Below are 26,406 nucleotides of genomic sequence, written 5' to 3' on the forward strand. Positions count from 1 at the left end.
GGCGGCGCGCCCACCGCCCCGGGCGGGGCCGCCCGGTGGCCTCCGGCGGCGGGGCGGGCGGGCGGGGCGTGGGGCTCCGGCGGGCGGCGGGGCGGGGCCGGGGCGGCGCTGCTGCCGCCGCCGCCGCTGCCGCCGCCGCTGCTGCTCCTGCTGGGGCCGCTGCAGCCGTTGCTGCCGCCGCCGCCGCCGCTTCTGGGCGGGGAACGGAGGCCAAAGGGAGTCCCGTGCCGGGGCAGAGGGCGCAGGCGGTGCGTGGTGGGGAGGGGGCCGTCCTGGGGGCGGGGGCAGGCGGGGGGTGGAGCCCCCGACGGGGGGCGGTACGAGCCCGGACGACGACGACGAAGAGCCCCGGGGGCCGGGTGCATGGAGGACGAGGTGCTGGGAGAAGGAAGGGGGGGTGGGTCCCGCGACGGGCCTCGTGGGCTTGGCTCCTCGAGGTTCTGCTTTGGGACAGAGCCCTGCAGGGGCGCCCAGAGGCCCGGGAAGGGACAGGGAGGTGAATTGGACGGTGAAGGGGGCCCTCCTCTCCGGGGTCCCGCCGAGGGGAAGGCTGGGCCGGAGGGACGTCCGGGGTAGGGTTGGGAGGAGCCGACCGCACCTCGGCTGGGGATTTCGTGTTATGGAGGGGCGGGAGAATGTTGTAGGGAAAGATGTGGTCGAGGGGAAAGGCGAGAGGGAAACACACTGCAAGCCCGGGAGGCCAACAGCCCAGGCCAGTGGAGGTGCCCTTCTATTCCGCCCGCACCTTCCCCCTCTCCCAGTGCAAGCACTATGTTTCTGTTTTATTGTTTTGAAATTTTCAGTGTTGACTGTAGGAAGCTGTCGATGTGGTGATACTTACTCATTCTTGGTGTCTCCTAGAGTAGACAGTAAGGACAGGCGTCGCTTGGCGAGGATGCGTCTAGCCCAGGGTTTAGGGGCTCTTTACGCGAGAGTGGGAAGGGGGCCTGCTAACTTCGTGCGACAGCTAAATACTCAAGGCAGTTTGGAGGTCGTCCCCGGGCACAGAGGTGGAGTACAATTGCAAAAATCTTTGGTGAGACTTCCGGGGGTGCAGTTGTAGGTTAGTGTTACTCTGGTTGGCCTGGCTCTTTCAACTTAGAAGGCTATTTCTCAAAGTCACGCTGCTGAGACGCTGGGGAAATGAACAGGGGGAAGCGTTTGGTGTTGGAAGCAGATTAGGTTTATAATAAAATCCCAAGGTTGGAAGGGATTTTAAAGGTCATCTCGTTCTCTGTTTACCTGACCTGTCCTTGAATGTTGGGATAGAGGGAGCTTTATTTTGGGGGAGATGGAGCAGGGTTTAGGGGTACTCAAATTGGATGGCGATGTCACCATGTGGTACTGAAGAGGACAGTATGTAGGAAAGAAATTTGGAGGATTCCACTGGGGATTAAATGGGATAACCCAATCCCAAGAATCGAAGCAAAAGTTTGGGGGAGGAACCTGTAAAATTTTGATGGAGAGGCAAAGTTAGTAAGAAGGACTGGGGGAGCTAGGAGGAGCAGGGGACTTGGTGACTCAAGAGAATCTGAAGGTTGATAGAGTTTAGGAGGGACATAGTCGTTTTGAGTAAGCCATGTGGCTATTGTTAGGCAGACTCATCTTTTGATAAGGCAACTGGGGCCGCTGCCTTTGGGATAGATGGTGAGGACAAGAGGCACCGGCCATCAGGCACAGAGCCTTACTCAACTTGACTTTCAGCGGGCTGACCCTGTTACCAGCTATGCAGCAAGGGTAGGGTTCTTTCTGTCCTGGCTCTGAGAGTCATTGATGGAGGAAGGGGTTAAGGAGGACTGTTTCTTTAGAATAAGCCATAAGGAAAAGACAGCAAATTGTTGGGATAGGGCAGAGGAAAGCTAAGTCCCTGGCACGTTCTTTTGTTGGAGTCTGGATTGGGCAGAGTGGAGGGGAGTTCCAGAGGAAATGGTGGCAGCACCAAGGGAACTCAGAGATCTGGCTGTTTTGATTGCCCAGAGCTGGTAGGGCATAGACTCCCAGTGGCCTAGACTTTGGGGAAGCAAAAGGGTTTCCTCCAGGGTTCTGTTTGCTTTATTCATGCTGTAGTTCACTCCATAGGAGAAAAATGTTTAGTACAGGTGGCAGAAAATCTCACATGATGAGTCTGGATTACAGGTTTCAGAGAGGGGCTTCTTTTAGGAGAACAGAATTATGGGAGAAAAAGACTTGAATACTAGAAAGAAGGAAGGCAAAAAGAAAAGTCAGGAAGAGGACTGGTTAGGCAGTGAAGGGGGAAGAAAAGTGATCATCCCTGGTTTCACATCAGGGCCAACTAAAGAAAAAGTGGAACCCTGAAATTTCCAGGCTAGGTTTTCCAAAGTAAAATTTGAAGAACCTTGAAGGCTCTTTACACTTTCATGCTAGAATCACTATGGTTGGTGCGTGAGAGAGGACGATCTTGGGTAAAAATAGGGTTGGAGAGAAACTGGCATGTAGGAAGGAATATACATATATTTACCCATAGGGATGTAGAGAATATAGAGATAGTATATAAGCTAAAAAATGCAGAATATGACAGAGGGCGGAATAAGGAGCCAAAGGAAGATGTTTACTCACATGTTCAGGGAAGGTAAAAAGTTGCCTTTGATAGCTGTTGTCCTGGGAGGGCCCAGGCAGCAGAGGTTAGCTGAGATCCAGGGCTTATAAGTCTAAGCATTAGTTAGAAAATTCAGGCTAAAATAAGCGTCCTGGATGGGAGAAGGAATTCAGCAACCTAAGTAGAATGGCCTTGAAAGAAGCTGAAAGTGGGAATACACCAGTTTTTCCAGTCTGCAAGTGGAAGGAATCCTAGATATAGGGAGGTGAATTATGGAAATTCCAGAGTGAGACAGGATAAAGAACAGTGGCCTTAGAGCCTTGGGCCAGAATTGGAGGGTGGGATGGGCGCATGGAGGAGAGGTGCTAATCAGGGGTTGGGCATCTGGACTGGTTCATTGATTCTAGGCTGAACTCAATTTGAGATGGAATAGAATGGCCACAGTGGGGTAGAGAGCTGTTTTCCAGCGTCAGCCAGCATCTGGGATCGAGAGAGGAGGAGTTCATGGTTAAGTTGGGTGGGAAAATGAACACTAACTAGAGTGGAACAGAGAGCCCTGGGGAAAGTGGGCATTGTTGGGATAAAAGAGGACAAGCCACTGATGATTGCATAAGGGGGGAGGAAGACCCTAGACCTTTGAGTTTTCAGAAGGAAAGGAAATTTCTTAATGCTGGAGTTCCAGTTAGGTATGAGTCTATGCTTGCCAGAAGGTTTAGTGCCAGGATGGCCAAAGAGGGAGGTAATAGGTAATCTACCTTTTGGCCGCTAGGATGCCGCTAGTACAGTATTTTACATAATCTCACTAACTAGGCTTTCTTAATGCCAGTTTTTGAATGGTTATCCTTAAAGTAATGTAGAAACTGTTCTCTTTCTAAATCGTACCCTTTCCCACTGTTATAACTTGAAAGCAGTCTTTCATGATGAAAACTTTCTTTGGTGAACTGAAGTTGAATTCTGGTCAAGAGTAAAATTTAACTGTGCTTCTATCCTCATAATTCAAATATGCTGTTCTGTTTCCCTCTTTTTCTTTTTTAAGCCGAAGCCACCCTTTTCCCATAAAACATTTAAAAATGGATAATTGTTTAAAAAGTGGCTGCAGGCTGCGTGTCAAGGTCATATTTTCCCTGGTCAATGAATTGTGATGAATTTGAAGAGCGATGATTTATTATTTGTAAAATGTGGTAATTTTCAGATTTATTCTTTGAGAGTATGTGAGGCAGGATACGTCTTTATTTGAATTTTAAGAAGATCTTAAGTTAAGCATTCGTGAAGAATTGAGAGTACTGAGGGGCAGCAGAGCTTTGTGTTTCAGGGTTCTTTACCGATTGTCGGCTAAGAAACAAAATTTGGTTACCTCACTGCTAAGGTATGCCTAGAAATCTTAGCGTTAGTGCCATTTAAGGGTACAGTCAAGTTTTGTTATAATGTTGGTGTCCGGGGATAAGGAAAACAAGCAGACTTTCATTTTTCCAAGTTCTATAGACTATAGAAGAGTGTATTGTATGTGACTCTGATCCCCAGGATGAGTCAGTACACTCTCTACCTGGATCCATGAGGTGATGTAGGTGTCTTGTGATGATGAGGCTTTACTCAGTTTAACTTGGTCGTGCCTTGTATAGGTTAGTATCTTGCAGTGGTTCTCAAACTTTAGCATGTCTCAGAATTACCTGGAGGGCTTTGGAGACATACTGCCTTAAGTTAGAGCCCTTGCTCTTTTACTTCCTAGCTGCGTGACAGGAAGCAAATCACTCAACTCTCTTGAGCCTCAGTTTTCTCATCTATAAAATGGAGATGAAAATCCCAGTCTCACAGGACAATGAGAATTGCACAGATATCATCTACATGGCAGACCAGGTCCATAGTAGGAGCCCAATAAATGACATCTATTATTATGTTATAATCTAGTTTTTCTTATTCCATTGAGTCCTGTGACCTTTTATATTACGCTATGGTAAACATGGTGGCAAAATTAAAACTATCAATGGCTCCTGAGCACTCCCCATATATCTTGATTCTCTGTGCTCTTTCTCCATATTCCTGTTGTATTAGTACATATTTAGCATTTACAATGTGGTAGGAAGAAATAGCTTGGCTCATCACTCCATTATTGCATCCACCTTTGAGGTGGAAGTGGCTAAGCTTCTTTAACAGCTGTGCTGTAACACTGCTCAGTATTTTGGGGCAGGAACTGAAGACTGTATATCCAGTTGGAACTTCAGGGGACATTTTGGGCCATGCTTAAAAAATGACCCAAACCTAGTTTACTAGGGTGACATTTTAAAAGACCATTGCTTTCTGAAAAGGGCTGCTGTATTTAATTACGACTGGTTGGGCTTTCCAGATGTCTCTGACATCTGAAAGTTCTACAAAGGCTGGTAGATAGAGCCTAGGTCTTGTATGGCTCTATGACAAAGAGGTTCATCAGCAATTGGATTGGAGAAAACGTGTTTCAAATAGCTCAGGTATCACCAAACCAAACTTCTGAACACTGAAAAAAAGATGGGCTATAAAACAGAGATCCTTTCTGTAGCCAGAGTGGATTTTGATGCCAACAATCAGCTATGCCAATATAGGGAGAGAGTGATAGCAGGCCAATTTAAAACGGTAGATCAGTTAACAAATTAATAATTTCTTTTTGGCTTGGAAATGCGTTATTCTCTACCTGCCCCCCTACCCAGCAGATTCACCTTCCTATTTATATTCTGCTTAGGCAGACATTAAAATGAGTTGTTCCCTGAGTACACATCTACTGTAAGTGGCAGAAAGCTGTCCATAAGTTGGCTGGGTTTAAAAATTAGCTGTGGCTAAACCATGCTCAGATAATTGGAGGTTGACTTTGTTGCTTTGCCCTGGCCTGATTTTATTTCTGTGATTGTCTTTGTTGTGGAAGCAAGGAAAAGAAAGAAGAGAAAGTTTATGAGAGAGCAAGGGAAGTAAAAGGCATCCACAGACCCAGTGCTTTTTACGTGGGTTTCTTGGTTTCCATATGACCTAGAGAGAATTTCAGTTTTTCCCAGTAGTTTAGCAAGTATTTACTGAGCATGTATTATATGCTTTGTATCATGCTACACAGTATTGGGAGTGGCTATTAAGAGAAGTAGAAAATATTCTTGCTGGCCTTGGGGAACCTATAGACAGGTAGGAGATTGGGTCAGTACTGAGATAACTCTGTGTGTGTACACACACACATTATATGTATGTACTATATATTATATATACACTATGGTGAGCATATATGTATATATGTACTATATATGTATGTATATATATTTATATATATGAGTAATTTATACAAGATGAATTGAGCCCATAGTCTGGAGAGAGTAGAAAAAAATAGTCTGATAATGGCCTTTCCAAATATTTGTGTGAGAGGTCCAGGAGACTTTAAAAAAAAAAAAAAAGGTAAAAGTTCGGTGAGGAGGAATCCTCTTTAGATGAAAAAATCCTTATCACGAATGCTGTGTACTGAAATGGAGACGCCCGAGGGCCACTGCCACAGTCCATGGCATGGAAGATACACAAGCATCACAAAAGGGATTCAGGTCTCAGATTGCAATGATTCAACTTTGGAGTGTGAAAGACACACCAAATATTCATATAGTTCTGCTGAAGACCAAGACTAAGGAAAGCCAAATCTTAGTTTTGATCTAAGAGAAATGAGAAGTGCTAAAAAAACAAAACCAAAAATGACCCTAGTAACTTAGCATGCCATTTTGAGGTGGCTTTGCATTTTGAAAAGGACTGATTAATTTCATGGGGACTGCTTAGTTTTTCTGGATATCGGTGCCGTCTAGAAATTGTATAAAATCTTGTGGCTAGATCCTAGGTCCAGCATAAAGCTGTGATGAGGTGTTGTCCTTAAATGCGGTAAAATTACTTCCTTAAAGCAGGAGATGGAAGTAGTATTTGAATAATAGGAAAATAGTATGGCAGTGGGTAGAAAAGCTAAACGAACTGGTGGTATGAAAATGTGAGTGAGAGATGAAAACTTTTGCTTTTTGCCTCCTTCATTGTTGGAATTGATTACCTTTGTTCCTTTTATGGGCTTTTGTACTCTTCTCAATTTTATTTTATTTTTTATTTTATTATTTTTTAAAGATTTTATTTATTTATTTGACAGAGACAAAGCGAGAGAAGGAACACAAGCACGGGGAGTAGGAGAGAGAGAAGCAGGCTTCCCACTGAGCAGGGAGCCCGATGATGCCGGGCTCAATCCCAGGACCCTGGGATCACGACCTGAAGGCAGACGCCCAACGACTGAGCCACCCAGGCGCCCCTTTATTTATTTTTTAAAGATTTTATTTATTTGACAGAGAGAGCGACAGTGAGAGAGGGAACACAAGCAGGGGGAGTGGGAGAGGGAGAAGCAGGCCTCCCATGGAGCGGGGAGCCCAATGTGGGGCTTGATCGCAGGACCCTGGGATCATGACCTGAGCTGAAGGCAGAAGCTTAACGACTGAGCCACCCAGGCGCCCCTATTTTATTTTTTTAAAGTAAGCTCTGTGCCCAGCATGGGGCTTGAACTCACGACCCCAAGACCAAGAGTTGCATACTCTCCCGACTGAGCCAGCCAGGCGCTTCCTATTCTCAACTTTAAGTAGGGACTCATTTATTCCCATTTTGCAGGTGATATAGTAAATGGACATAATGAGGTACCTGAGATGGCTGGCAAGCCCAAATCCCCCCCCACACACACACCCAGTTTAGGCTGTGGATAGTAGACTATATCACTCTTCAAGGGTGTTGCTGCTGTGTGACTAGATGGCTCTGAATGGATTTTGGCAGTTTTTAAACATCAAATTGTCTCTGAATAAGTGGGGATCCAGCACTAGTGAGGAGATTGAGAAAGGGTATGGTTTGGATTGGAGAGGGTCGGAGTGATAATATTTGCTGAAGACCTAGCTCCAGGGAGATCGCAAGCCCTGGCCACTCCACTGAGATGAACGGCTAGCCTCCCAAGGTGACTACTTTGGAGGTAACTACATTCATTTGAATGAGTAAGTTCTCATGTGTTTAACAGATAGTTAAAATTTCTTTTGTATCCAGTCTCATAAATGTTTATAGGCCAGGTTTTTAAACATGGAGGTACCAAGCAGTCTGTGAAGGTGTCCACACTATAGCCATGTGCGGGCAACTACTTAGTCTTCCTGGTAAATAGAGGAATTAAATGTATCTGGGAAGAGGATGCAATGACTCCTATAAGACTTATCCCTTGGGGTAGAACCAGTAGAAATATTTGGGTAGAAAAAAAACCCCGAGGGGAACTAGAAAGTGCTACAGTAGATTAGTCAGGCAGAAGGCTGGGATGAACAGTGCAGAGGGCCCCTTCCTCCTTTCAGTTGCCCAGCAGATTATTTCCAGTTGATTGTGTGTGTGTGTGTGTGTGTGGTGGTGTGTAGTGATAGAGGAAATTGTTTGCATGAAGGGGGGCAAAGTAAAGTGATTGGGGCATGTATAGGGACTCTTGAGTTTCAGGGAATGATATTTGGTTAATGGTAGGGAAAGGTGAGGGGATGTAGTTAGAGGGAAAGCCTGCGGAGAATATTAGAATACCTTTATATGGGAAATCACTAAATTAGGACAATTTTCACTGGGAGAACTTCCTCATTAGGAGGTGAGGTTTGGGATATATGATTAAATAGGGAAAACAGGAACGTTAGTCTCCAGTTGAGTCCACATGGAAGAAGGTGGAGCGGCAGGGAGGGTAAGGTCTGTGGTCAGGGTTCCATATCTAAAGCCAGGTAGAGTCATCCTTGTTGGGTACATGTACACTTTCCTATTGAAAACACTGCTTTTGAGGGGCGCCTGGGTGGCTCAGTCGGTTAAGCGTCTGCTTTGACTCGGGTATTGATCCCAGGGTCCTGGGATCGAGCCCCGCATCAGGCTCCCTGCTCGGCGGGAAGCCTGCTTCTCCCTCTCCCACTCCCCCTGCTTGTGTTCCCTCTCTCGCTCTCTGTCAAATAAATAAATAAAATCTTTTTAGGGGGAGTGGGAGAGGGAGAAGCAGGCTTCCCGCCGAGCAGGGAGCCTGATGCGGGGCTCGATCCCAGGACCCTGGGATCATGACCTGAGCCGAAGGCAGACGCTTAACAGCTGAGCCACCCAGGCACCTCAAAATCTTTAAAAGAAAAAAAGAAAACACTGATTTTGAGACATCTTGACCTCTCTCTAAAGGCACTTCAGTGACTAGGTGGTAGTCCTGGCCTCTTCCCTTCAGCCCCAAGATCTAAATGTCAGTGGTCTCTTGGATCTCCTTGGGGGTGTCTTAGATGCTGCTTTTCCCAAAGTGGGGTAATGGGCTGGCCTCTCCTTTGATTCTGTGAGGTTTGAATGTGAATGTCTCTGTCTTATGGGAGCTTTACCCAGAGCTCTGGATTTCTGTTGGAGCAATAGGTCCCAAAGTTGGTTTTCTTTACACATTAGTCATTGCTGACCCAACCCTCCTTCTTAAACTGTCTATTGGCCACGCCTATTCTCTTGAGGACAGACTCAGGGCCAGGCTTCAAGAAGAATATTTTCCGGCTCTTTCATTTTTTTAAAAATCATAATTGCTTCCAGGTCACCAGACAATGTGAACCAAAATAAGCCTGGGGGAGTACTACCAGATTTAGTTTAACTGAGACCTTCTTAATCTTGAATTTCTAATTTATTGGCTGGATGGTAAGAGTCCAACCATGAATAAATGGGCAGGTTTCATGCTACGCATAAAGGGCCTAGTTGGGTTCCATATGTTGCCACCGCCAATTGTTCTGCACATAGGGGGTCTTTGGCCCCAGAGGAAGCTATGTGATTCTGGGGAACTAGTTCACCGGATAAACACCCTGGCCAGCCATGTTCAAGGTTAACGTTTTACCAAGGTAAAGACATTTTGTCAGATAGATGCTGTATTATCTCCTTCCGCGTCCTCCCTTCCTCATACGCACAACGACCATACTTTTGCTTGTAATTGTTGTGAAATCTGCTTGTTTGGGCATCTACATTTCAAAACAAAACAAAACCTGTCCACCCAATCGGTAAAATCTCCTTTGAGCTTTTAGTGCTGCCCATCCCCTATTACCAGTTCCCCCTAACCCTGACTTGGATTATAATTTGATGTTCTTCCCCTTTTGATAACATTCTCTCTAAACTTTTCTAAAATGTCTGTGTTCAGTGCTTCCCCACAGCGTTTCAGTTTGGCCCACGATGGTGAAATATTTCAGGTTCCCCTATTTCATTTTTTCTCTTTTGGTTGTTATATTCTGTAGGCTTCTCTTTTATGCCTTTCACACCTGCTCTTATCTTCTAGCAGTTATTTTTTTTCTTTTGGATTTTTTTGGGGAGAGATCTCTACTTCATTATGGTTTGTCTTCTACTATCTGCTCACCCTCAGCTTAGCTGCTATTTTCACCATTTTAAAGTTATTGCTCTCCTGTTAGTCCATTTTCTTTTTGGCTTCCCCTGTTCTATAATGTGCTGATTATGTCTGACTGCCTGCTCTCTGCTGTCTGCTCGCTGGATTCAGCCCCTTGCATCTTGGTCAGTGCCTCTACTTAAGTGTGTGTGCATGTGCCTGCTAGATTGAGATGTTATATTTCTTTATTTTTTCAGCCCTGCTGATCACGCATGTGCTCCTTTGTTCCCACTGAGTTGGATGTGTCTTTCGAGTTTTTCCCCCCAGAGTGGGGATAGCTCACAGTGGTCCCACTGCCTTTCGGGCAGTGACCAGCATTTGATTCTGGGGCCATGCAGCTGTTCATTTCTTAACAATTACATGGTTGTGATATCTGGGAAAATCCTTTGAGGTATTTCGTATCCTTGTGCCCGTGCTTCCTGGGTCACTCGGGATTACCAGGTTTCTTCGAAGTTCCTTTTAGGACCTTTGCCTTTAGCCTTTGATGTGATGGTTCCCATCAGAGAGAGCAACAGAGAGATGAAGAAAGCACACCACACATGAGTGCAGGCTCTGTGAGTAGAAGCAAGTCGGCACATGAGTGTGCACACCAGAGGAGCCTACCAAGTGTGGTGTGTCTGTAAGGTTTTTCCTTTTTGCTCACCTCTCCTGAGAAGGAGTGTACAGTGGAGTGGTTGCTAATTTGATTGGACATGATGGTGATGAAACGAAACGCTAGGCCTCCTGGACCAGAATCTCCAGGGCTGGGACTTAGGAATCTGTATCTTGAACAAGCTCCTTGGTGATTCTGGCTTGGGAGACCTTGGTGTACATTGGCCATCTTGACTCCTCCCGTCCTGTGTGGGTATTGACGTCATCAGTGCCTCTTTGGAAGTTCCTTTTGCTTACTCTCTGGCTCAAGAGGACCAGTCTTGCCTTCCTGTGTAGACCACTTAGCTCAGTGCCCTCTTGTCTGTGATATCTACCTCGCCTCCCCCCTCCTCTGCAAAGGCTACTGTTAATAGCAGCAGTGGGCTCTACATAGGAAGAGGGGCTGCCCTGAGAAATTCCTAACAGAAGAGTGGGAAGCCAAGGTGAAGCAAATATTCTATCTTCAGGATCTTGTGAAAATGAGGGTGCCTCCAGGTCGTCCTAAAATGTGTGGTATTGTCTGGTAATTATTTTGGTTTTTACTTGGTTTTCTTTTTATTGTTGTTGTTATTGTGGTTTTGGGGGGGGTCTAAAAACTCCTTTATTTAGGTGGTGATATTTTATATGTTCTGTTTTCAAATGCCAGGATTCATTCCCCCCGCCTCTGATTTCTGTCCCAGGCCCTACAAACAACTAATCCCTTCTAAATAGAACAAAAATAAGCCCAAGAGTGTAAAAGCAATGGTGACTGACTTATATCTGCTGCCTACAAGTATTCAGATAAGCACTAAAATTTATACTTTGTGTTAAAATTCATCCTATGCAAGTATGACCCCTTTCATTGCTTGACTCTTCTCATGCTTCATAGGGAGAAAAGATGTTTTAAAAGTACCTGGTGTATTGGTCAACAGGCTGAGCTGTTGTTTTGTTTTGTTTTGTTTTGTTTTTAAAGATTTTTTTTATTTATTTGACAGAGAGAGACGCAGTGAGAGCAGGAACACAAGCAGGGGGAGTGGGAGAGGGAGAAGCAGGCTTCCCGCGGAGCAGGGAGCCCAATGCGGGGCTCGATCCCAGGACCCTGGGATCATGACCTGAGCTAAAGGCAGATGTTTAATGACTGAGCCACCCAGGTGCCCCTTGTTTTGTTTTTTTAAGTAGGCTCAAACTCATGACGGTGAGATCAAGACCCGAGCCGAGATCGAGAGTCTGACACTTAACCGGCTGAGCCACCCAGGTCCCTGAACTGTTGTTTCTTGAACTGGGATATTCCAAGATTCTAAGAAAAAGTCAAAACTTGATTGACCAGGATGTTCAGGGATAGGATGGGATCCGGGTGAACTGATTTGAAGCAGACAGTCAATCCATTTGTCTTACCCCTTGTTGAAATCTTTCTAAAATTATATGTTAACCCGTATAACTGTCTTAGTAATGTTAAGGATAATTTCCAGAAAAAGGTAAAATCATGAGTCTCGTACCGATATAAAAATGAACATGCATTAAAGATTTTATTTTACTCGTTAATCAACAAGGGAACCAGACAGATATTAGAGCAGGTTCAAAGAAAAAGTCCAAAAGCACAAATTTATATGGAGTAAAGGAATTGAATTGCAAATGGAGGCAAAACTGTTTTTTTCCACAGTGGGGAGGGAAGTCAGTCCAAACTCTATGGGACAAGACAGAGTTTGCATATCCATCAGTTATCTGCAATTTACAGAGGTGCAAACCAGCTCAGAGACAATGAGCTATGCTGGAATGGGGCAGCTGCGAAGGGTGTGCTATGGGCAGTGCGTGGTGCTTTCAGTGAAGTACAGCTTTCTTTTCTACAGTAACTAAGCCTGGTGGACACTTTTGGGGGGGTTGATTTTGCTTCTTGTAATCTCTCAGAGTCATCACCTCAATTTCTCATCCAGGATTCAGTTCCATATAACACTCATTTACTGAGTACTTACTATCTCTAAGACATTACAGAGGAGGGACGCCTGGGTGGCTCAGTCGGTTAAGCGTCTGCCTTCGGCTCAGGTCATGATCCCGGGGTCCTGGGATCGAGTCCCGCATTGGGCTCCCTGCTCCGTGGGGAGCCTGCTTCTCCTTCTGCCTCTGTCTCTCTCTCTGTCTCTCATGAATAAATAAATAAAATCTTAAAAAAAAAAAAAGACATTACAGAGGAACCAGACACCAAAAAGACGGTATTTCTCACCTTAAGTAGCTTGATTGGTGGGGGAGACAGACATGTCACACCCCCAGCTAACCACACTGTGGAGAAGAGTAAGAATCTGTGCTGTGGGAGAGGTAGGGATGAAACATTTGAGGAGAACCAGAGAGGGAAGAGTTAACCGATCAGGGGCTGGGGAGATGACATGATGACATTTAAGCCAGGCTTTGAGGGGTGACAGAGAGAGGAGGAGGGGCACAGGAGAGGCCATTTCAGGGTGAGGAAACAGCGAAGTCCTGAAACTGGTTGATCTGTTCAGGGAAGGGTCAGGAGCTGGGATGGCAGAGGCCACAAGGAAATAGCAGGATGTGGCCAAAGAGGAGGCCAGAGGAGGTTTGAGGCCAGGTCAAGGAGGGCCCGGAATGCTGTGCTAAGAAATTTGGGCTTGATTCTGAAGACAGGAAATCTACTGAAAGCTTTTGGTGGCAGGGGGCAACATGGTCGAATTGGTGCTTTAGAAGATGAATATATTGTAAAATCAAGAAATTGGAGGCAGAGGGACCAGTTAAGAGGCTATTGTAATATTCTGGATGAGAGATGATGAGGGCCTGCATCAGGGTGGTGGCAAGAGGGGCAGAAGGAGAGGATGGAGATGGCATTATTAAGGCTTGACTCCTGATTGGCTGTGGGCGGCGATGTTGTGGGGGTGGAAAGAAGGAGTTGAAGATGACACCACTGAAATTTCCAGGCGGGGGGATAGTGGTGCCATTAACTAAGATAGGAAACGTGCTGGGTGTGGGGGGTGGGGAGCGGGTTTATGGGAACAGATAATGAGTTCGGTTTGAGACACATTGAGTTTGAGGGGCTCGGTGGACATCCAATTAACAGCGAGTTGCTGGCAGCTGGAAATTCTGGTCTGGGTCTGAGGAGAGAGGTCGGGTCTAGAGATACAGATTTGGGAGTCTTTGGTGCGGGAAGGGGAGAGTTGTAACTGGGGGAGCTCTGGAGCTGGAGAGAAGGAAGAGCGGGGTTCACACAACCCCCCTTCCCCCCCCCCCCGCCACACACACACCGAGAGAAGTGGGGTAGGGGAGAGCCAACGAGAGCCAGACTGAGCTAGGGAGCCAGAGACAGAAGGAGGGCAAGAGAGACAGAGGGAGACAGAAAGACAAGAGAGGGAGACTGACGGCTGAGGCGAGGACAAAGAGTAGAGGGGAGGGGGACACAAGAGGAAGGAAGAAGGGAAGGAGGAGGAAGAGAAGGAAGAGATGAAGGGAGCCAGAGGGAAACCAAGGATGAGGAAAGAAAGGGGGGAAAGGACCCAGGCAGGAAAGGTGGGAGGGGGAGGAAGGTGGAGGAGCACAGACTGCGCCAAGAGAGATGGGAGAGAGGGAGAAGAGAAGCAAGGAAGAGGGGAAGAGAGAGACATCTGGGAGAATAATAGGGGGAAGAGGGAGGTGAGGAGGAGGAGTAGAGGGGAATAGGAGAAAGAGAAATTGAGAGGGAAGGGGAAAGGGAAAGAGAGAGATGGGGGTAGGGAGGAAAAGAGGCAAGGGGAAGAGACGGGGGCTGGCAGAGGTGAGGAGAGACCAGGCAAGACCAGGGCTAGGGTTCCGGGGTGGGTGGAGAGAGAGCCTTGGAGAAGCAAGCAGGCACTGGGTCAGGAAAGCCAAGAGAGGGGCAAGTACAAAGAAAGGCAAGGGCAGCAGTAACCTGTGCTTCGGAGAGAGGGAGGAGGGTGAGGACCAGGATGAGGATGGGGGGCTGTGGGGCTGTGGCTCTGCTGTCCTGGTGCTGCCTCCCTCCCTTGCTTGGGGACTTTGCACCAGCCACCTGGCCTCCTGGCTCTTTCTGGATCTTAGCTTGCAGCCTCCTGCCCTAGGACCTTTGCATAGATTGTTCCTTCTGCCGGGAATGCTCTTCCCCCCCGATGATACACACATGGCTCATCCCTTCGCTTCCTTCAGGATGTTTAAATGTCTCCTTCTCAGCAAGGCCTATGCTGGTTACCCCCTTTCAAAACTGTAGCCCATTCTGCGTGCCTCCCCCCGCCGACCATCGCCATGCCCCTTAGCCTGTGTTATACCACCTTCTAACCTTCTATAACAGGAGTCATTTAACGAGTGTATTGTCCATCTCATCCCACGAGAATATAAGTTCCATGAAGGCAGGGATTTGGGGTCTTTTTTGGTAGTCGTTGAATCCCCAGTACCTGGGACTGTGCTGGCACATAGCGGGAGCTCAATAAATATTTGTTGGATGAGCAAGTGCTCTTGTGTTGAATATGGACAATCTCTGAAGGTTATATAAAGAATAAGCGAAACAAACCCCTGATGTGACTATATTGTACTGATTTACTTCTTGGGAAAGTGGAGAACAGCAGAAAATTCTGATCACTGAGGGTTCTGTTCAGCTGAGCTCCAATGAAGAAGACTTTTAGCTAACTCGGGACTTTAAGGGTCTCAAGACAAGCTCATTGGGTAAACCGCTTTTTCTTGATGCCTCATTTCCTCTACAATTGGCTGTGCAGTGGTTGTCAACAGCGACAGCTGGACATTAGCTGCTGAAGGGGGTGGTAGGTCATGGGGATGACAAGTCTGATAGAAAGGGACAAGGACAGAAATGTGTGGTTTGTGATGGAACATTGTTTTTTGTTTGTTTGCTTGTTTGTGGTCAGAGTACAAAGAGTATTGCATCTGATTTTGAGGGAGCTTTAAACCAGCTTAAGTATGTGTGTTATATCTATATAACTCCCCAGTCGAAATCAGAATAGAATATTTTTGAAGGGCTTTTAAAGAAAGCATGTGCTTCCTCTGGAGAACTTAAATTGGTACGTCACTCAAATACTTCAGTACCCATGGATTAGAGAGTTGACGAGAAAAAGATCCCCAGTAGTCTTTCAACGCATTGTTCATATATGGGAACAACCCTCTAATTGTAGTTGGTTGGGCTAAATGTGTGTGGAAAAATATATTGTCATCTCGTTTGTCTGGAATAGATTGAATTTCCTCGAACACTCAAGCATATCTGTCTTTAAGATGATTTAAAAATCACTCTAGGTGATTAACAGCATCCTCGTCTCCATCCTGAAACCTATGGATTCCTGGAAAGCTGGTGCCCTCATCCCCGTTTGGGCCTTAATTTTCCATAGCAGGCTGGCTTGTGGGAGAGACCGCTTTACCATTTTGGTACCGTAATCACCTTTATTTAAATGTTTCCCTGTTAAAGGTGGCTCAAGCAGCTGTCCTTGTTAGGAGTTTTGATTTTTTGGCCTTCTTTTTCCTCAGGGGGAGCGCGGCCACAGCAGGTCCTATCTGGTGGTGAGCGGCTGTCATGATCTCGACAGCCCCGCTCTACAGCGGCGTGCACAACTGGACCAGTTCTGACCGGATTCGCATGTGTGGCATCAACGAGGAGAGGTGAGGAGGCTGGGAACGTGGCCGGTGCTGGCTCCCAGTGAGCGGTCCTTACTCACCAGTGGGGCAGCTGCGGCAGGGCCCTGGGAGGGACCCCAGGGGAAGAGTCTTCGGTTGTTTCTAATTTTCCTGGGATGGGATGGAGCTGGGGCCGTATGAGTGGCCTGCCCTGCCATGCTGTCCCCGTTCAGATGAAGGTGAGGAGGCCAGCAGATGACCTTTTGCCAACTAACATTTGTCTGCTCATTAAGAACTGTCAGACTGTGGAGTAAGGGGAAGCTCAGGCGACTGCAATTTTTATTTGCTGCATCCATGTTCGGTGCTCAAGGATACGCACAAGATATTTTTGGTCCTTGATCTAAGCCTGGAAGAAAGGCAGTTTTATTATTCAGCTGTATACTGGGAACTGTTAGTGGGTATTCTGGTGATCAGCGCTTTCCTGCCTCACGAGGCTAATGACGATTCGCAGTGCGATCCTTCTGAAGTATCTCAGGAAGAGCCAACTGCTTAATGTAGTTGTCGTACGGAACTGAGAGTTGGTGATGCCTGCCTAATCCGTGTGTGTTTTAAATGTTCTGTTCACCAAAATATTTGGTTGACCAAGCTCTGCCATTTACTGATCATGCCCCATAGGAAGGACACCCAAAATGGCCTTCAGATTTTATATTTTTGACTCTCATGACCTTTGGCCAAAGAAAGAGCTATGTGTGATGGTCGCAGTACCTCTCTCCTTTTTAGAAAAGGCATGCTTGCTGGTGTTCAGCTGTTGTTTCAGTCCATCGACTGTTTAAATTCCAATGCATCAGATCAGTCCCCTAGAACATGGACCGTTACGGCTTTTCCCGGGATTAAAATCCGGGGTTTTCCTTGGGTGAATCTTGGAAGTGTGTGCGTAGCTGTGTGTGCATGTGGGAGAATGTGTGTCTTCGTGGGTATCTTCTTTTTTCTTCTGCTCTTAACAGGAGAAGTGTGTACTTGTCTGAGGTTCAGGTTAGGAGAAGAGACCTTTTTTTTTAAAGCCATTAGTGCCTAATAGTTTAATGTTCTCTATACTGAGGAACAAGTTAGAGACGGACTTAAAAGGAATTTGATTTTAGAATATAAAAGTCAGGACTAAGGAAAATAAGACAGAATTCCTCTCAGATTTGCATAAGAAAGATATTTTCCTTTGCATGTGAGGTATGGCCTTAGGTAATGACCAGGAGGGGGACTGGGGAAAGGGAGGGTGGTAGTATTGATTTGCGTAAGCATTCACCCGCAACTTGGCAACTCGTTATAGGCAGTTGAGCCTTGGGTGCAGAGATCTGGACTAGAGCCTTTAACAAATCGGTGTACAAGCTGCCTTGGTTCATTGTCCATTCTAAATCCCTGCTGAGAAAGAAACAGGAAGGGAGCCCCAAACCCGCCTTTCCCTCTTTATGGACCTTTCTTGGGATGTTAAATTACCAAATATGCCTAGTGGTTAAGATGACCTTTTAAGCATTGTCACTTTTGATCTCATCTACCCTTTATTGTTGCCTTCCTCTACAGTCTAGGCCATGCTAGAGCTGCTTTCTGAAATGTGATCTCACCTTATTTAAAAACCCATCTTCCTCAGCCCTTTACAACTTGTAGAACTTAGACATTTCGGGTGTAAAGCTGCACATGGGGGTTAACTCTTAAAACTGTTTGAGAAGGGCGCCTGGGTGGCTCAGTTGGTTGAGCGACTGCCTTCGGCTCAGGTCATGATTCTGGAGTCCCGGGATCGAGTCCCGCATCGGGCTCCCTGCTCGGCGGGGAGCCTGCTTCTCCCTCTAACCCTCCCCCCTCTCATGTACTTTCTCGCTCTCTCAAATAAATAAATAAATCTTTAAAAAAAAAAACAAAACTGAGAAACCTGCCCGGCGTCATTAGATGCAGTTGAGGACCAATGCTGTTGCAGGGACAGGGACAGGGGCTTTCTGTAGGCCCCAGGTGGCTGACTGTAGTCACACCTCTGGTTAACTTTCTCTGTTTTCTCGCTTGCTTGCTTCCTTTCTTGTATCCATTCATTCCTTCATTCACCCACCATTTACTAAATCCAGCAGGAGCAAACCAACAGTCACGGGATGCTGATGGTGAGTGCTATAGAGTGGCACGCACAGGCCCTGTGGGAGTCTAGATGCAAGAACGGTAGACTTCCTGGGGGAATAAGGGAAGGCTTTCCAGAGGCAATGACATCTGACCCGGTGGCTTGAGGGATGAGTAGGAGTTTGAGGTGAGGGTTGGTATGTCCCACACGGTATGTTTGGGGAAGACCCTGGCTGGAATGAAGGTGGTCTTGGGGTGTGGTAGGACTCAGGCAGGGAAAGTCTGCAGGGGCTGGAATTTAAGGAGCCCGGTGTGGGTGGTGTGGTCAGGGCCCAGTGGGCACTAAAAAAGCTCTGGTTTGACAGTGGTGCTAGCCCTTCATAATTAGGAAAACAGCCCTGAAAGGTTATCGCCATTTCTGGTTTAAGTTCAACAAAGCCTGAAGCGCAACAGCCCAGGGTCATCTCTGCTGGGAAGAAGTGGTGGGATTGATTTTCAGTCCTGATTGAAGCCTGCTTTGACCCCTGCTCCCTCCTCCCTGCCGCCTGCACCCTCCTAACCTTGCCTGGTTGACCCACTTCTCTTTGTGCACCCCTCCCCTGCAAGCTATTCCTGTCCCAGGCTCCTCTCTCCATGGAGCGATTTAATGTTTGCTTAGCTTTGCACACCCCTCTCCTCAGAGAATTTGAAACGTGGCCACACGACGTTTTCCCAGAGCCTCGGGGGCTGGCACTCGGGCCCGGGCATGGCTGGGGTAGCCGGGACTGTTGCTTCCACTGCCGCTGCCACCCCCAGAGTCCCTGGGCCGCGGGCTCTGTGGGTCTGCCTTGGAGGCAGGTGGCAGGCTTTCTGCGTTCAGTTCAAGGTGATTTTATGTGGGGTGGGACCCCAGTAAGGGCAGCTAGCTCCCCTCCCTGTGGTCAGGAGAGGAAAGAACGGAAATAGCTAACATCTTTCCCCTGCAGCCCCTCAGGTGGGGTTGGCGAAGGGGAGGGCAGTGCCCCTCGTTCCCTTGCTACTGCCCTCCTCCCAAAGCCCTCGCTGGCCAGTCTCATTGGGACATGCTTCTCCCCGGCCCAAGGCTGGGTGTAGGGCTGGCTTTTCTGGTCTCCCAGGAGCCAATGTCCAAGTATGTTTTCCCTTTCCCTCAGGGCCCCCCTTCCTCCCCTTCCTCGAGACCCCTGACTGCCTCTCCAGCCCTTGCCTGTCCTTACAGTCATCTCTGTTTGTCACCAGCAGTCATTGCCAGCGATGGAACCCTCCCACTTCTGCCAGCCTAGCTGCCTTTTAAAGGGAACAGATCTCCACCCCCCTTCCCCAGTTAGTCCCTCCTGGAGCCCTGAAATGGGAGGGAGAGGCCTGCGGTGATCTCCCTTGTCTTTTTTGCTTCTCTTGGCCCAGGTACAATTTTGGAGTCCATCAGTAGTGCCCTGTTCCAGTGAGAGGGAGGGAGTTAGCAGGACCCCTCCCCATTTTTATGGGGGTGGGCTGCAGGCTCCCAGACTGTCCTAGACTAGGGTGGCTGGTGAGGCAGGTGCTAGCTTCTTCCCGGGCTGCTGTAGAGCTGAGGGCGAAGAAGAGGAGCAGACTCCAAGGCGGTCCACTTCCCCCAGAGGTGCACAGAGCATTCCTGTGCTTCTCCCCCTCGGAGCTGCGCCACAGGGCTTCTGCTGGAGCTTTATTCTTCTACCCAGACCTTCCACTCAGCCACTTACCTGGGCTCTTGCCCCAGTGGTATCCTCCCTTGGGCAGACAGTGGTGGATTTTTGCTGTACCCCAAAAATGGAACTTCTAGTGGGTGTTTGTCCTCTCCTCAGCTTCACCCTCCTAGTCTTTTTTCCCCCCTAAGGTTCTTCCTGAAAACCTGGAGAAGACTTTTGGAGTAGGTTGGGGTTCAGTTAGGTTTTCCTCCTTTGCGACCCAGCTCTCTGGCCTTGAGCCCTTCCCTTTGCAATATACCAACTTGAATTTGGGGTCAGTGGCCTTGAAGGCCTCCCTTTGGGATGGGAGTGAACGTGGTGGTGCTGGGAGAACAAGGGGAGCGTGGGGGGCTGGCGGGGCATGGGATGCAGGCAGGAGGGCAGGTGCTGGCTGGAGCTCGGTGGTACTTTAAAATAGGGGAAGAGGTACCCTGGAGGGAAAGAAGTCGTGCCCTTGAAATGCCCCTCAGCACCCAGTGACCCGGTGGCCTCGAATCAGTATCCTTACATGCGCTAATAAATGTGTATCCGCTCTAGGCAACCCCATCAGGTGAATAGGTGATGATTCAGATTTAGAACATGACACACAATGGAGGTGGCTATTTGTTTTAGAAAAGGATTACCCTTATGATATCTGCAGCCAGCTTCCCTTATAGACTTAAAATAAGATTGCACTTAAGAGAAAACCTGGTTTCCATGCCTTTTGAGATCATCTGCCTTTTGGCAATGCCCAGTACCTCCTGGATGGTCACCTTGACAGGTAAGCTCGGGACAAAGCAAAGGTGCTGGGCCATCCTCCACGTTCCTGGTGAGAGCCCCAGAGAACAGGATACACAGCCCAAGGAGGGGAGTCTAGTCAGACTGGGCTCCTTTGCAGGAATTTGCAAAGCTGGGCTTGGAGGCTTCGGCTTGTGACCTGTCCCCCCAACAATTCCTTGTGATTTCCTCCAAGCCACCAAGGGAAGTGGTTTTATGGGAACCAGGGCAGGCAGGAGGCATTCTGCCGAAGGTAGTGGTGGCCCAAAGACCAGGCCTCATGGCCCTTCTCTGGTTGTGTCTCCCATGCTAGAAGAGCACCTCTTTCTGATGAGGAGTCCACGACAGGTGACTGCCAGCGCTTTGGATCTCAGGAGTTTTGTGTCAGCAGCAGTTTTTCCAAGGTAAGGGGCCATGTGGCGCCACATGTCACCCGGCAAAGGGCGGAGCTGATGTGCCCAGTCTGCCATCCCAAGAAGGGGGGCAGGCAGGAACGGGGTATTTCCCAGAAGTTGCTGTATGTGAGACAGAAATTGGGCGAGTCGCAAAGCGGGCCCGCCGCCGCCCGCCCCGGGCCTCGGGATGTGTGCCCCGCTGCAGAGAGCTAGCTGAGACGGGCACGCTGCTCTGTCGTTGCAGGTGGAGCTCACGGCAGTTGGAAGCGGCAGCAATGCCCGGGGGGCAGACCCAGATGGCAGGACAGCAGAAAAACTTGGGCACAAGTCAGAAGACAAGCCTGACGACCCCCAGCCACAAATGGACTATGCTGGGAATGTGGCTGAGGCCGAGGGCCTGCTGGTGCCGCTGAGCAGCGCCGGGGACGGCCTCGCGCTTCCTGCGGCTGACGGCGCTGCCGAGGCCAGCGACAGCACGGCCGACTGCTCCTGGGCTCCCCTCAGCACCCAAATGAGCAAGCAGGTGGACTGCTCAGCAGCGGGGGTAAAGGCTCTGGACTCTCGGCATGGCGTGGGGGAGAAGAATACTTTCATTCTGGCCACTCTGGGAACTGGAGTCCCTGTGGAGGGAACCCTGCCTCTGGTGACCACTAACTTCAGTCCACTGCCAGCGCCCATCTGCCCCCCTGCTCCCAGTTCGGCTGCCGTCCCCCCGTCTGTTCCGGATCCGTTCCAGGTTCCCCTCTCCGTCCCCACCCCGGTGCCCCACTCTGGGCTAGTTCCCGTCCAGGTTGCCACTTCAGTTCCGGCCCCTTCCCCTCCCTTAGCCCCGGTCCCGGCTCTGGCCCCGGCACCACCGTCGGTGCCCACGCTCATCTCTGATTCGAACCCCCTTTCAGTTTCGGCCTCAGTCCTGGTGCCTGTGCCAGCTTCGGCTGCCCCCTCGGGACCCGTTCCCCTGTCGGCTCCAGCCCCTCCCCCCCTCTCAGTCCCAGTATCAGCTCCTCCCTTGGCTCTGATCCAGGCTCCCGTGCCCCCTTCAGCTCCAACCCTGGTCCTCGCGCCTGTCCCCACACCAGTTCTGGCTCCCATGCCGGCGTCCACGCCTCCAGCGGCTCCCAACCCTCCGTCAGTGCCGATGCCCACCCCGACTCCGTCCTCCGGCCCGCCCTCAACCCCCACCCTCATCCCCGCCTTTGCTCCTACACCCGTGCCCGCTCCCACCCCAGCCCCGATCTTTACTCCAGCCCCCACGCCCATGCCGGCGGCCGCACCAGCTGCCATTCCCACCTCTGCGCCCATGCCAGCCTCTTTCAGTCTGAGTCGAGTATGTTTTCCTGCAGCTCAGGCACCAGCTATGCAAAAAGTCCCCCTGTCCTTTCAGCCAGGGACAGTACTGACCCCAAGCCAGCCGCTGGTATATATCCCACCTCCGAGCTGTGGGCAGCCGCTCAGTGTGGCCACACTGCCAACCACCTTGGGGGTCTCCTCCACTCTTACACTGCCTGTCCTGCCTTCCTACCTTCAGGACAGGTGTCTCCCTGGTGTGCTGGCCTCCCCAGAGCTCCGGTCTTACCCATACGCGTTTTCTGTGGCCCGGCCTCTGACTTCAGATTCCAAGCTGGTCTCTCTGGAGGTGAACAGGCTTCCCTGTGCGTCCCCATCCGGCAGCACCAGCACCCAGCCTGCGCCCGATGGGGTCCCTGGGCCTTTGGCAGATACTTCCCTCTCTACTGCTTCTGCCAAGGTGCTTCCAACCCCACAGCCTTTGCTGCCAGCCCCCAGCGTGAGCTCGGCCCCAACGCACCCTGCCAAGGTGCCAGGTGGTGGTGAGCAGCAAGCAGAAGGGACTTCCGTCACCTTCTCTCCCCTCAAGTCACCTCCACAGCTGGAGCGAGAGATGGCCTCTCCACCTGAGTGCAGCGAGATGCCCCTCGACCTCTCCTCCAAGTCCAACCGCCAGAAGCTTCCATTGCCGAACCAACGCAAGACGCCCCCCATGCCCGTGTTGACCCCCGTGCACACCAGCAGCAAGGCCCTCCTCTCCACGGTCTTGTCAAGGTCTCAGCGCACAACCCAGGCTGCCGGTAGCAATGTCACCTCATGCCTGGGCTCCACTTCCTCGCCCTTCGTCATCTTTCCCGAGATCGTGAGGAATGGAGACCCGAGCACCTGGGTGAAGAACTCGACTGCGCTGATCAGCACCATTCCTGGCACCTATGTGGGAGTGGCCAACCCGGTGCCTGCCTCCCTGCTGCTGAACAAAGACCCTAACCTGGGCATCAACCGAGACCCCCGCCATCTCCCCAAGCAGGAGCCCATCTCCATCATCGATCAAGGAGAGCCTAAGAGCTCCGGTGCCCCCTGTGGCAAGAAGGGCAGCCAGGCTGCGACTGAGGGACAGCCAAGCACAGTCAAACGTTACACCCCAGCCCGCATCGCCCCTGGGCTGCCGGGGTGCCAAACCAAGGAGCTCTCTCTCTGGAAGCCCACGGGGCCAGCAAATATTTACCCACGGTGTTCAGTCAATGGGAAACCCACCAGCACCCAGGTCCTGCCTGTTGGCTGGTCACCATACCACCAAGCGTCTCTGCTTTCCATTGGCATTTCCAGTGCCGGGCAGCTGACCCCCAGTCAGGGGGTGCCTGTAAGGCCCACCAGTGTTGTTTCTGAGTTTTCTGGTGTGCCATCCCTTGGCCCCAGTGAAGCTGTGCACGGACCTCCCGAGGGGCAGCCGCGGCCTGGGGGCCCCTTTGCTCCAGAGCAGGGCACTGGCACAAAGAACAAAACTTGCCGGATTGCTGCCAAGCCTTACGAAGAACAAGTCAACCCCGTCCTCCTGACTCTCAGCCCTCAGACGGGGACCTTGGCGCTGTCTGTCCAGCCTAGCAGTGGGGACATAAAAGTGAATCAGGGGCCTGAGGAATCAGAGAGCCACCTCTGCCCCGACAGCACTCCGAAGATAGAAGGTCCCCAGGGGGCTTGTGGCCTGAAGCTGGCAGGAGACACGAAGCCTAAAAACCAAGTGCTGGCCACCTACATGTCCCATGAGCTAGTCCTGGCCACCCCCCAGAACCTGCACAAGATGCCCGAGCTGCCTTTGCTACCTCATGACAACCGCCCCAAGGAACTCATCTTGGATGTGGTCCCGAGCAGCAAGAGGGGCTCCAGCACAGAGCTTTCACAGCTTGGAAGCCAGGTGGATCTGGGACGGGTGAAAATGGAGAAGGTGGATGGTGACGTGGTCTTCAACTTAGCCACCTGCTTCCGGGCCGATGGCCTCCCAGCAGCTCCCCAGAGGGGCCAAGCTGAAGTTCGGAATAAGGCCGGGCAGGCCCGAGTGAAACAGGAAAGCGTAGGTGTCTTTGCTTGCAAGAACAAGTGGCAGCCAGACTCGGTGGTGACCGATGGGGTGACCGAATCTCTGCCGCCCAAGAAGATGAAGTACGGCAAAGAGAAGGATGGTGAGGAGCAGCAACCACAAGCCAAGGTCACAGCTCGGAGTTCCCACGGACCCAAGGTGAGTGCGGGGCTGAGGTCGAGGGCAGGGCCTGCACACCGGAGGTCTGCTTTATCCTGCAGATGTCAGCCTCCCACGGCGGTGTTCTTGAGTAGCTCTGTGAACTGAACTCCTTGGAAGGCTTGTGTAAAGTGAATAATGACCTGCTGTCCCCTTTCTAAGTCCCATTGTCCATATATGGTGTTTTAGCACGAAGAGGGGCCGGCTCGTATTTTGTAGGATGTGGGAAATGATTTGGTCCCTGAGGCCAGGGAAGCCATTGTCCCAGATGAGGTTGGAAAGCGGAAGAAGGGATTGACGAGGGAAATCAATTAATAACAGGCCCTTCCCCACATAACCATTCTTCCTTTTCCTTTTCTGAGATGACTGCTGGCCTTGAGAACTTGGGATTCTCAACAGAGTTGTTCTCTGCACCACTGGGGGAGCCTGCTCAGGATATGCTTGGAGTTTTGTGGGGCCGAAGCCAATTTGGCTTCTGGGCTCATCCGCCAGTTTCCTATCTGCCCAAGGGCTTGGGGTGGCAGCTTTGTGTGTAGGCCCACTGGGAATTTGGTGTGCAAGGCAGGTGGGCATCTGGGTCTGGGTTTTTAACAGTGGCCGCGATCTAGGCAAAAAGGTGGGCCAAGAGGATTTGACTTGAATCCAGTGGTGTTCCAGAGGGGATCCAGAAGCCGCTGGTGATCCAAGGAGATTCTTGAAGCAGTTGAAGATAGGTCTTCTCAAAAATGTGGAGCAATTTAGGGGCACCTGATGGGCTCAGTCAGAAGAACATGTGACTCTTGATCTCGGGGTTATGAGTTCGAGCTCTGCTTTGGATGTAGAGATTACTTAAGTAAATAAAAAACTTTTAAAAAATAGGGAGCGGGACGCCTGGGTGGCTCAGTCAGTTAAGTGGCTGCCTTTGGCTCAGGTCATGGTCCTGGGGTCCTGGGATCGAGTCCCAAATCGGGCTCCTTGCTCAGTGGGAAGCCTGCTTCTCCCTCTGCCTCTGCCTCTCCCCCTGCTTGTGCTCTGTCTCTCTCTCTCTCTGACAAATAAATAAAATCTTTAAAAAAAAAATAGGGAGCAATTTGAAGTTATGTTAAGCCTTCAAATTGAATGTTTCTTTAAAGATTGTATTTATTTAGGGGCACCTGGGTGGCTCAGTCGGTCAGGAGTCTGCCTTCTACTCAGCTCATGATCCCAGGGTCCTGGGATCGAGCCCAGCATTGAGCTCCCTGCTTGGTGGGGAGCCTGCTTCTCCCTCTCCCCGTGCCCCGCTTGTGCTCTCTCTCAGTCAAATAAATAAATAAAATCTTTTTAAAAATTTAGAAATAGATTGTATTTATTTATTTGAGAGAGAGGGGGGTGGGGGAGAGCAAGGAAGGAGAAGCAGACTCCCTGCCGAGCAGAGAGCCCAATGTGGAGCTTGATCCCAGGACTCCGAGATCATGACCTGAGCTGAAGACAGATGCTTAACTGACTGAACCACCCAGCCGCCCCACTTTTTTTCTGGCTGCTGGTTGCCATGTTTTATTTTTTTTATAAAGTTTTATTAGAATGCAGCCATGCTCTTTTTTTTTTTTTTAAGATTTTTCATTTTCGGGCGCCTGGGTGGCTCAGTTGTTAGGCGTCTGCCTTCGGCTCAGGTCATGATCCCAGGATCCTGGGATCGAGCCCCGCTTTGGGCTCCCTGCTCCACAGGAAGCCTGCTTCTCCCACTCCCTCGCCCCCTGCTTGTATTCCCTCTCTCGCTGTCTCTCTCTGTCAAAAAAAAGATTTTTCATTTTCAAATTGAATGTTGATATACACTAATGAACAGATTTCTAGCCAGAGTACAAGGAATTTGGGTTTGTGGTGGA

General features: G+C 49.8%; 1 protein-coding gene across 5 annotated transcripts in view; it reads left to right on the top strand.

Annotated features, from left to right (window-relative positions):
* The window catches only part of BCORL1 (BCL6 corepressor like 1), a 63,833-nt gene that overhangs the window by 3,859 nt on the left and 33,568 nt on the right, over positions 1 to 26,406 (top strand). For all 5 annotated transcript variants that reach the window (XM_035008482.1, XM_035008513.1, XM_035008503.1 and 2 more), the window contains 3 exons: positions 16,017 to 16,148; positions 20,964 to 21,054; positions 21,290 to 24,565. In XM_035008482.1, coding sequence (XP_034864373.1) covers positions 16,063 to 16,148; positions 20,964 to 21,054; positions 21,290 to 24,565 — 3,453 coding nt within the window. In that variant the 5' untranslated portion in view covers positions 16,017 to 16,062. The remainder of the gene's footprint in view (positions 1 to 16,016; positions 16,149 to 20,963; positions 21,055 to 21,289; positions 24,566 to 26,406) is intronic.

The sequence above is a fragment of the Mirounga leonina genome, unplaced genomic scaffold, assembly GCF_011800145.1.
Source record: "Mirounga leonina isolate KUSES-001 unplaced genomic scaffold, KU_Mleo_1.0 Mir_101664, whole genome shotgun sequence".
NCBI lineage: Eukaryota > Metazoa > Chordata > Mammalia > Carnivora > Phocidae > Mirounga > Mirounga leonina.